We start from the raw sequence: 12,500 nt of genomic DNA on the forward strand, positions 1-12,500 counted from the left end.
GAGAGGAGAGGGAGAGGAGAGGAGAGGAGAGAGAGAGGAGAGGAGGAGGGAGAGGAGGAGGACGAGGAGAGGGGAGGGGATGGAGAGAGAGGAAGAGAGGAGAGGGGAGGGGAGGAGAGGAGAGAGAGAGGGAGGGGAAGGGGAGGAAGGAGAGGAGAGGAGAGGAGAGGAGAGGAGAGGAGAGGAGAGGAGAGGAGAAGGAGAGGAAGGAGAGGAATGAGAGGAGAGGAGAGGAGAGGCGAGGAGAGGAGAGGAGGAGGAGAGGAGAGGAGAGGAGAGGTTCCATTTGATGTCTCTTATATTAGCCATGTGTCTTCATGCAAATTCCTAGATGCTTGACGAGTAACTTACGCACACATCCTTTTTCGTCCACTTACATTAGTGACACAGAACAGTGATGAGGAAGGTGGACACAACGATGAATGAGGGTGAAGAGTTCCCGGTGTTTGTGGAGAAACTTGAACTCATCCATCAATCCTGTGATCACTGACTCCATCCCTCCCATCTAGAGACCAGAGACAGAGCACAGAACACAGAGCACAGAACAGAGAACACAGAACACAGAGCACAGAACATAGAACAGAGAACACAGAGCACAGAACATAGAACACAGAACACAGAACAGAGAACACCGAACACAGAACAGAGAACAGAGAACACAGAACATAGAGCACCATAATTTAGCTGAACTTGGTCCGTGCACTTTACCTATAGCAGGATTAGCCAGTCCTGATCCTGCTGTGTCGGACCAAAGCCTGCACACCTATTAGCTCCCCAGGAGTAGGGTTTGTCACCGCTAGCCTATAGCATGTTGTCACCTCAGAAACTGGAGGTTGATCAGTTCATAGTTTGTTCTATAATGCTGAGCGGTGTACTCACAGCACTGTCGATGCCCAGAGTTAGCAACATGATGAAGAAGATGACTGCCCACACTGAGGATCCTGGTAATGTTGCAATGGCCTCTGGGTAGATGATGAACACCAGACCAGGACCTGTATGGGACACAACAACACAGATGAATGATTTAGTTATCTGGTGTTAATAATCAAACATCTATTTTGTGATGGGAGACTTGTCTGAAGAAGGCAGCAAATCCAACAGCGGTGACAATGTAGACCACATGATTGATTTGTGCTGATAAACACATATAGATTTCCAATCAGCCCTGACACCAAGTCCAGAGCAGGTTGTTTTGATCAACATTTTGATCAACAACATTTAATATTGCACATCATAAAGACAAGTGGACATGACATCAATTTAGAGATCCCAACACACATAATGATTGGCTGAAAAAATCTATTGGAAATGTCAATACATTTAACTACTTTTTATAAAGAACAAAACAATCATTTCAGGTCTCCATCGTTATCTGAGAAAAGAGTGCGGAGCATTAAGACTACTGACCGTCTGTGGTCACCTTGTCCAGAACACTAAGACTACTGACCGTCTGTGGTCACCTTGTCCAGAACATTAAGAATACTGACCGTCTGTGGTCACCTTGTCCAGAACACTTAGACTACTGACCGTCTGTGGTCACCTTGTCCAGAACACTTAGACTACTGACCGTCTGTGGTCACCTTGTCCAGAACACTAAGACTACTGACCGTCTGTGGTCACCTTGTCCAGAACACTAAGACTACTGACCGTCTGTGGTCACCTTGTCCAGAACACTTAGACTACTGACCGTCTGTGGTCACCTTGTCCAGAACACTTAGACTACTGACCGTCTGTGGTCACCTTGTCCAGAATACTAAGACTACTGACCATCTGTGGTCACCTTGACCAGAGCACTAAGAATACTGACCGTCTGTGGTCACCTTGTCCAGAACACTAAGACTACTGACCGTCTGTGGTCACCTTGACCAGAACACTAAGACTACTGACCATCTGTGGTCACCTTGACCAGAACACTAAGACTACTGACCGTCTGTGGTCACCTTGTCCAGAACACTAAGACTACTGACCGTCTGTGGTCACCTTGACCAGAACACTAAGACTACTGACCATCTGTGGTCACCTTGACCAGAACACTAAGACTACTGACCGTCTGTGGTCACCTTGTCCAGAACACTAAGACTACTGACCGTCTGTGGTCACCTTGACCAGAACACTAAGACTACTGACCGTCTGTGGTCACCTTGTCCAGAACACTAAGACTACTGACCGTCTGTGGTCACCTTGACCAGAACACTAAGACTACTGACCGTCTGTGGTCACCTTGTCCAGAACACTAAGACTACTGACCGTCTGTGGTCACCTTGACCAGAACACTAAGACTACTGACCGTCTGTGGTCACCTTGTCCAGAACACTAAGACTACTGACCATCTGTGGTCACCTTGACCAGAGCACTAAGAATACTGACCGTCTGTGGTCACCTTGTCCAGAACATTAAGACTACTGACCGTCTGTGGTCACCTTGTCCAGAACACTAAGAATACTGACCGTCTGTGGTCACCTTGTCCAGAATACTAAGAATACTGACCGTCTGTGGTCACCTTGACCAGAACACTAAGAATACTGACCGTCTGTGGTCACCTTGTCCAGAACACTACGAATACTGACCGTCTGTGGTCACCTTGTCCAGAATAATAAGAATACTGACCGTCTGTGGTCACCTTGACCAGAACACTAAGAATACTGACCGTCTGTGGTCACCTTGTCCAGAACACTACGAATACTGACCGTCTGTGGTCACCTTGTCCAGAATACTAAGAATACTGACCGTCTGTGGTCACCTTGACCAGAACACTAAGAATACTGACCGTCTGTGGTCACCTTGTCCAGGACACTTAGACTACTGACCGTCTGTGGTCACCTTGACCAGAACACTAAGAATACTGACCGTCTGTGGTCACCTTGTCCAGAACACTAAGACTACTGACCGTCTGTGGCCACCTTGACCAGAACACTAAGACTACTGACCGTCTGTGGTCACCTTGTCCAGAACACTAAGAATACTGACCGTCTGTGGTCACCTTGTCCAGAACACTAAGAATACTGACCGTCTGTGGTCACCTTGTCCAGAACATTAAGAATACTGACCGTCTGTGGTCACCTTGTCCAGAACACTAAGAATACTGACCGTCTGTGGCCACCTTGTCCAGAACATTAAGAATACTGACCGTCTGTGGTCACCTTGTCCAGAACACTAAGAATACTGACCATCTGTGGTCACCTTGTCCAGAACATTAAGACTACTGACCGTCTGTGGTCACCTTGTCCAGAACATTAAGAATACTGACCATCTGTGGTCACCTTGTCCAGAACACTAAGACTACTGACTGTCTGTGGCCACCTTGTCCAGAACACTAAGAATACTGACCGTCTGTGGTCACCTTGTCCAGAACACTAAGACTACTGACCGTCTGTGGTCACCTTGTCCAGAACACTAAGACTACTGACCGTCTGTGGTCACCTTGACCAGAACACTAAGAATACTGACCGTCTGTGGTCACCTTGTCCAGAACACTAAGAATACTGACCGTCTGTGGTCACCTTGTCCAGAACACTAAGAATACTGACCATCTGTGGTCACCTTGTCCAGAACATTAAGACTACTGACCGTCTGTGGTCACCTTGTCCAGAACACTAAGAATACTGACCATCTGTGGTCACCTTGTCCAGAACACTAAGAATACTGACCGTCTGTGGTCACCTTGTCCAGAACATTAAGACTACTGACCATCTGTGGTCACCTTGACCAGAACACTACGAATACTGACCGTCTGTGGTCACCTTGACCAGAACACTAAGAATACTGAACGTCTGTGGTCACCTTGTCCAGAACATTACGACTACTGACCATCTGTGGTCACCTTGTCCAGAACACTAAGAATACTGACCGTCTGTGGCCACCTTGTCCAGAACATTATGAATACTGACCATCTGTGGTCACCTTGACCAGAACACTACGAATACTGACCGTCTGTGGTCACCTTGTTCAGAACATTATGAATACTGACCGTCTGTGGTCACCTTGTCCAGAACACTAAGAATACTGACCATCTGTGGTCACCTTGTCCAGAACACTACGAATACTGACCGTCTGTGGTCACCTTGTTCAGAACATTAAGAATACTGACCGTCTGACCGTCTGTGGTCACCTTGTCCAGAACACTAAGAATACTGACCGTCTGTGGCCACCTTGTCCAATGGCACGCTGTGTTTATGGGACATGTAACCCAGGAAGGAGAAGATGACGAAGCCAGAGAAGAAGCTGGTCAGGGAGTTGATGGAACTGGTGATGATGGCATCTCTGGAAGAGAGAGTGAAGAGGACAAGAGCATATTCATATACCTGGTAGATCCAGAACAGACTGGTGTTATAGACCTGGCCAGTAGGTATTACTGTCCTCTATAGAACAGACTGGTGTTATAGACATGGCCAGGAACAGACTGGTGTTATAGACATGGCCAGTAGGTATTACTGTCCTCTATAGAACAGACTGGTGTTATAGACATGGCCAGGAACAGACTGGTGTTATAGACATGGCCAGTAGGTATTACTGTCCTCCATAGAACAGACTGGTGTTATAGTCATGACCAGGAACAGACTGGTGTTATAGACCAGGCCAGTAGGTATTACTGTCCTCCATAGAACAGACTGGTGTTATAGACATGACCAGGAACAGACTGGTGTTATAGACATGACCAGGAACAGACTGGTGTTATAGACCAGGCCAGTAGGTATTACTGTCCTCCATAGAACAGACTGGTGTTATAGACATGACCAGGAACAGACTGGTGTTATAGACATGGCCAGTAGGTATTACTGTCCTCTATAGAACAGACTGGTGTTATAGACCTGGCCAGGAACAGACTGGTGTTATAGACATGGCCAGTAGGTATTACTGTCCTCTATAGAACAGACTGGTGTTATAGACATGGCCAGGAACAGACTGGTGTTATAGACATGGCCAGGAACAGACTGGTGTTATAGACATGGCCAGTAGGTATTACTGTCCTCTATAGAACAGACTGGTGTTATAGACCTGGCCAGGAACAGACTGGTGTTATAGACATGGCCAGTAGGTATTACTGTCCTCTATAGGACAGACTGGTGTTATAGACATGACCAGTAGGTATTACTGCCCTCTATAGAACAGACTGGTGTTATAGACATGGCCAGGAACAGACTGGTGTTATAGACATGACCAGGAACAGACTGGTGTTATAGACATGACCAGGAACAGACTGGTGTTATAGACATGGCCAGTAACAGACTGGTGTTATAGTCATGGCCAGTAGGTATTACTGTCCTCTATAGAACAGACTGGTGTTATAGACATGACCAGGAACAGACTGGTGTTATAGACATGGCCAGGAACAGACTGGTGTTATAGACATGGCCAGTAGATATTACTGTCCTCTATAGAACAGACTGGTGTTATAGACATGGCCAGGAACAGACTGGTGTTATAGACCAGGCCAGTAGGTATTACTGTCCTCTATAGAACAGACTGGTGTTATAGACATGGCCAGGAACAGACTGGTGTTATAGACATGGCCAGTAACAGACTGGTGTTATAGACATGACCAGGAACAGACTGGTGTTATAGACATGGCCAGTAGGTATTACTGTCCTCTCTCTATAGGACAGACTGGTGTTATAGCCATGGCCAGGAACAGACTGGTGTTATAGACATGGCCAGTAGGTAAGGGCCTTCAAAGGTATTGTAATTCACCAGCTCAGCAGCAGTTTGTCACCTCTGTTAGCCTCTCTAATAGAGACTATCAACACTGAGGGTAGCATACCAAATAGCACCCTATTCCCTACGCAGTGCACTACTTTCAACCAGAGCCCTATGGGTCCTAGTCTAAAGTAGTGCACTATATAGTGAATAGGGTGTTATTTGGGACACGGGACCCCTGGTTTTGTTCTGTGCTTCTACTTTACCTATAGCAGTTGTTGCTGAATTTGTTATAGCTGGAGAACGCTATTAGCACACCAAACCCGACTCCCAAAGAGAAGCAGATCTGAGTGGCAGCGTCTATCCAGACCTACACAACAAACAGCCAGGGGACAGAGGACAAAAGACACAGGGGGGGGGGAGGGGGGGGGGGGGGAGAGAAGGCTGTTATTAGAGATAATTGCAGGAAACTCATTCAACAGAAAGATGAAAGACACTTGTGAATACGGGGTAATTTAGCAAATTGTTGCTGCATGCATGTGTCTAATCTAATTCTCAAATTGTTGCTTTGAGTCCTTAGCGGTCGTGTGCGTTGCTACTGGAGGGGGGGCGGGGGGGACAGCTGGAGATTCTTACAGCGCCCTTATTAAGGCAAATGATTCATATATACATTTCATCAGTCGAGATTTCATGGATACTGAAATATTAAATTGTTTTTAACGAACCTTATATTTTCCTGCACTAAATGACTACCTGTGGCATTGAAATACAGAAATAAACATCAGCATATCTCTCTCACACACACACATAAACACACGTACACAATATATATACAGTATATATATGGTCCTATATATGGGGTGGCAGGGTAGCCTAGTGGTTAGAGCATTGGACTAGTAACCGAAAGGTTGCAAGTTCAAATCCCTGAGCTGACAAGGTACAAATCTGTCGTTCTGCCCCTGAACAGGCAGTTAACCCACTGAAAATAAGAATTTGATCTTTAACTGACTTGCCAAGTTAAATAAAGGTAAAAAAAATAAATATATATATATATATATATGCAAATATATATGCAGGTAGCCTAGTGGTTAGAGCGAGATTGCTGGATCGAATCACCAAGCTGACAAGGTTAAAAATCTGTCATTCTGTCCCTGAACAAGGCAGTTAACCCACTGTTCCCCGGGCGCTGTAGATGTTGATTGAGGCAGCAACCCAGCACCTCTCTGACTGGGTTAAATGCAGGAAGACACATTTCAGTTGAATGCAACTCTTTCTTGTCCTCTCTCAGTCTCCCAATCTTTCTCTTTCTGTTTCTCTCTATCTCTCCTCCCTCTCCCCCATTCTTACCTGAGGCTCACAGAGTCGTAGGAAGTCGACGCTGAGGTAGGCCTTAATGCCATCCATGGCTCCAGGGAGGGTGACCCCACGCAGCAGCAGGACCGTCAGGACCACGTAGGGCATGGTGGCTGTGATCCACACAACCTGCACAGGAACACATGGACTCAACAACCTGGCCCACTCTGTTCTGTTCTACACAACAGGACTCAACAACCTGGCCCACTCTGTTCTGTTCTAGGCCAGGACTCAACAACCTGACCCACTCTGTTCTGTTCTAGGCCAGGACTCAACAACCTGGCCCACTCTGTTCTGTTCTAGGCCAGGACTCAACAACCTGGCCCACTCTGTTCTGTTCTAGGCCAGGACTCAACAACCTGGCCCACTCTGTTCTGTTCTAGGCCAGGACTCAACAACCTGGCCCACTCTGTTCTGTTCTAGGCCAGGACTCAACAACCTGGACCACTCTGTTATGTTCTAGGCCAGGACTCAACAACCTGGCCCATCTCTGTTCTGTCCTAGGCCAGGACTCAACAACCTGGCCCACTCTGTTCTGTTCTAGGCCGGGACTCAACAACCTGACCCACTCTGTTCTGTTCTACACACATGGACTCAACAACCTGGCCCACTCTGTTCTGTTCTAGGCCAGGACTCAACAACATGGCCCATCTCTGTTCTGTTCTAGGCCAGGACTCAACAACATGGCCCATCTCTGTTCTGTTCTAGGCCAGGACTCAACAACATGGCCCATCTCTGTTCTGTTCTAGGCCAGGACTCAACAACATGGCCCATCTCTGTTCTGTTCTAGGCCAGGACTCAACAACATGGCCCATCTCTGTTCTGTTCTAGGCCAGGACTCAACAACCTGGCCCATCTCTGTTCTGTTCTAGGCCGGGACTCAACAACCTGGCCCACTCTGTTCTGTTCTAGGCCAGGACTCAACAACCTGGCCCATCTCTGTTCTGTTCTAGGCCAGGACTCAACAACCTGGCCCATCTCTGTTCTGTTCTAGGCCAATAATAATTAATACCCTGCTCATAGAGCTACAGATAGTGTCCCTGTTCGGGTGTTCTGCTCACAGGGCCCGATCTGACTTCACCTGGACATCCTGCTCTACAGTGGGATGGCTAATCGTTCATATCCAGAACGAGTGCACATTGTAGGACGAAACTAACTAGATAAAAGTACAACATTTCAGCAAAGAGGTAGATTTATGTTCCCTTATTAAAATAGGTTGATATGGAGCCAGTACAGATTCCGAGGACCACCTACCTTCCCTGAGGTCTTGACCCCCTTCCAGAGGCTGAAGTACAGAACCACGATGACCACAGCAAGGCAGGATGTCAGCTGCCAACGAGGCAGACCCAGGTCAGCTATACCCTCACTGTCCTGTAGGTGGAGCACCCCACGCCTGGAACAGATCAGTTATAACAGGTTATAACAACTAATCAACTAACAGCTAGATAACTAACAGACCCAGGTCAGCTATACCCTCACTGTCCTGTAGGTGGAGCACCCCACGCCTGGAACAGATCAGTTATAACAGGTTATAACAACTAATCAACTAACAGCTAGGTAACTAACAGACCCAGGTCAGCTATACCCTCACTGTCCTGTAGGTGGAGCACCCCACGCCTGGAACAGATCAGTTATAACAGGTTATAACAACTAATCAACTAACAGCTAGGTAACTAACAGACCCAGGTCAGCTATACCCTCACTGTCCTGTAGGTGGAGCACCCCACGTCTGGAACAGATCAGTTATAACAGGTTATAACAACTAATCAACTAACAGCTAGGTAACTAACAGACCCAGGTCAGCTATATAACAACACATCATACTGTTACCAATGACTAACAACAACTAACTAACAACCTATAACTAACAACACATCATACTGTTACCAATGACTAACCACAACAACTAACAACCTATAACGAACAACACAACACACTAAGTGGAGAAACACTGCAGTAACTATCAACTAAGAATGAAGAGAAGAAGAAGAAGTAGAAGAAGAAGAAGAAGAAAAGTAGAAGAAGAAGAAGAAAAGTAGAAGAAGAAGAAGAAGAAGAAGAAGAAAAAGAAGAAGAAGAAGGAAAGTAGAAGAAGAAGAAGGAGAAGAAAAAGAAGAAGAAGAAGAAGAAGAAAAAGAAGAAGAAGAAGAAAAAGGAAAGTAGAAGAAGAAGAAGAAGAAGGAGAAGAAAAAGGAGAAGAAGAAGAAGAAGAAGAAGGAGAAGAAAAGGAGAAGAAGAAGAAGAAGAAGAAGAAGGAGAAGAAAAAGGAGAAGAAGAAGAAAAGTAGAAGAAGAAGAAGAAGAAGGAGAAGAAGAAGAAGAAAAAGGAGAAGAAGAAAACAAAAAAGTAGAAGAAGAAGAAGAAGAAGAAAAAGAAGAAGAAGGAGAGGATATCTTTGTGTCAACTGAATGGCCCTGACTCAGACGAGATGAAATTGCTCCCAGGTGGAGATAAAGATAGTGACTGCCTGTCTGTCCATGACTCCATGACAGGTCTGAATTGTCAAAACAAACCGCCTTCGCAAAAAATATGAGACACCTGTTAATCTAACAAGAACACTGGATACAGTATCTCCATGGACGACCAGGAGTATAGACACATGGATACAGTATCTCCATGGACGACCAGGAGAAGGAAGCCATGGATACAGTATCTCCATGGACGACCAGGACATGAAGACATGGATACAGTATCTCCATGGACGACCAGGACATGAAGACATGGATACAGTATCTCCATGGACGACCAGGAGTATAGACACATGGATACAGTATCTCCATGGACGACCAGGACATGAAGACATGGATACAGTATCTCCATGGACAACCAGGAGAAGGAAGACATTGATACAGTATCTCCATGGACGACCAGGAGAAGGAAGACATGGATACAGTATCTCCATTGACGACCAGGAGAAGGAAGACATGGATACAGTATCTCCATGGACGACCAGGACATGAAGACATGGATACAGTATCTCCATTGACGACCAGGAGAAGGAAGACATGGATACAGTATCTCCATGGACGACCAGGACATGAAGACATGGATACAGTATCTCCATGGACGACCAGGACATGAAGACATGGATACAGTATCTCCATGGACGACCAGGAGTATAGACACATGGATACAGTATCTCCATGGACGACCAGGAGAAGGAAGACATGGATACAGTATCTCCATGGACAACCAGGAGAAGGAAGACATGGATACAGTATCTCCATGGACGACCAGGACATGAAGACATGGATACAGTATCTCCATGGACGACCAGGACATGAAGACATGGATACAGTATCTCCATGGGCGACCAGGACATGAAGACATGGATACAGTATCTCCATGGACGACCAGGACATGAAGACATGGATACAGTATCTCCATGGACGACCAGGACATGAAGACATGGATACAGTATCTCCATTGACGACCAGGACATCAAGACATGGATACAGTATCTCCATGGACGACCAGGACATGAAGACATGGATACAGTATCTCCATGGACGACCAGGACATGAAGACATGGATACAGTATCTCCATGGACGACCAGGACATGAAGACATGGATACAGTATCTCCATGGACGACCAGGACATGAAGACATGGATACAGTATCTCCATGGACGACCAGGACTATGAAGGTATGGATACAGTCTGGACGACCAGGACTATGAACGTATGGAAACACATAGACCAAGATGTGAACTTCTGGCTCTCTCAGGCATGTCTTCTGGGTCCAGGTTTCAAATAAAGTCTGATTATATGAATGTGCACCTTTGTGTAAGTGAAAGCCAACGAGAGAAAAAGGTGAAGCTGATCCCTCTCTAAAATGCCCGTACTTGACACACGTCAGAGCAAACAAAATGCTTTAAGAAAGAAGTCAACCGTCTCAGTTCAGACTCGGATCTAGAGACGAAACGCCAGACTCACTCAAAGTACTCGGCTGCGGGGGGTGGACTTGTGTGTGTCGTTGAGGGAGTTGTTGAAGGCCCAGAGGTCCGAGCAGTTGGGACTGTTCCAGGTGTTGTTACAGTGGACCCAGGGCAGCTCTCCGGTGAAGGAAGAGAACAGGTAGAACAGGGCCCAGGCTATAATCACGTTGTAGTAGAAGCCCACGTACAGACTGATCAGGATCACTGTGAAACCAACACCTGGGGAGAAAAGGTGAAAGGTGAAAGGTCATAGTTCAAGATCACAATGGTTTAGAATACAGGCTCAGACTATAGCAGAGGTAGACAGAAAACACAAAACACAAAACAGGGAAAAAAATATCACAATAAATGACATCAACTGGAAGTATCACAAAGGCCAAAGGTCAAATCTGAATAAAACACACCTCCTATGAACCTCAACGCTCTACATTCAGGGTAGCCTAGTGGTTAGAGCGTTGGACTAGTAACCGGAAGGTTGCAAGTTCAAACCCCCGAGCTGACAAGGTACAAAATCTGTCGTTCTGCCCCTGAACAGGCAGTTAACCCCACTGTTCCTAGGCCGTCATTGAAAATAAGAATTTGTTCTTAACTGACTTGCCTGGTTAAATAAAGGTCAAATAAATAAATAAAAATTTTAAAGTACATATTTACATAAACACTTTTCAGAAGTAAACTAGAACTAGAACACTTTTAAAAAAGCGCTTTAACATGAAAGACAATAACAAGTCAAACTTTCTAAAGGTTGGCCTCTGCGGTCTCCTCTCTCTTCTCTTTATGTATCCGCAGATCTGCCCTTTCCGTGCGTTTAGCACCATGTCCGCGCTCTACTGTTCACTTTCATCCTAACCTTCAAGACCAACGCGGGTCCATCTCTTTCGTTCTGATGGCGATATGATGTCCTGGCTCTTTTCCCCAACGGCTCTTTTAAATCTACAAGAAGTGATATTTGTCGAGGCGGATTTCATTAGCATCACGAGTGATCATGTCGTCTTTTTGAAAACATTGATCGTTAGGAAAAAACAAACGATCAGATGTAATTGCAGCGATTCCCTGTTGAGTGACGGCAGCTATTCTCTCTGTCTCAGTTTAGGGGGCTGGGTGCATGGCTGGGTGCATGGCTGGGTGGGTGGGTGGGTGGGTGGGTGGGTGGCTGGGTGGCTGGGTGGCTGGCTGGCTGGCTGGGTGGGTGGGTGGGTGGCTGGCTGGGTGGCTGGGTGGATAGATGGATGGACAGACGGAGAGACAGAGGGGGGTGGAACACCCTATATATAGCCTCCACATTGACTCTGTACCGGTACCCCCCCTGTATATAGCCTCCACATTGACTCTGCACCATCTGCAGCACCACTGTTATGATGGAGGGGGGGGGGGATCCAGAGCAACGTCTGCAGCACCGTGGTTATGATGGGGGAGGGGGGGTCCAGAGCAACGTCTGCAGCACCGTGGTTATGATGGAGGGGGGGGGGGGGGTCCAGAGCAACGTCTGCAGCACCGTGGTTATGATGGAGGGGAGGGGGGTCCAGAGCAACGTCTGCAGCACCGTGGTTATGATGGAGGGGGGGGGGGGGGGGGGGG

The 12,500-nt window shown here is 46.8% G+C and overlaps 1 protein-coding gene across 1 annotated transcript in view; it reads right to left on the reverse strand.

Annotated features, from left to right (window-relative positions):
- Positions 1-12,500, reverse strand: part of LOC109885449 (sodium-dependent dopamine transporter-like) — a 59,355-nt gene that overhangs the window by 39,350 nt on the left and 7,505 nt on the right. The window contains 10 exon segments of the mRNA XM_031811821.1: positions 378-399; positions 401-423; positions 425-505; positions 880-992; positions 4,136-4,260; positions 5,901-6,004; positions 6,982-7,116; positions 8,242-8,380; positions 10,924-10,943; positions 10,945-11,144. Of these exon segments, the coding sequence (XP_031667681.1) occupies positions 378-399; positions 401-423; positions 425-505; positions 880-992; positions 4,136-4,260; positions 5,901-6,004; positions 6,982-7,116; positions 8,242-8,380; positions 10,924-10,943; positions 10,945-11,144 (962 nt within the window).

The sequence above is a fragment of the Oncorhynchus kisutch genome, unplaced genomic scaffold (assembly GCF_002021735.2).
Source record: "Oncorhynchus kisutch isolate 150728-3 unplaced genomic scaffold, Okis_V2 Okis02a-Okis13b_hom, whole genome shotgun sequence".
In the NCBI taxonomy this organism is placed as follows: Eukaryota; Metazoa; Chordata; class Actinopteri; order Salmoniformes; family Salmonidae; genus Oncorhynchus; species Oncorhynchus kisutch.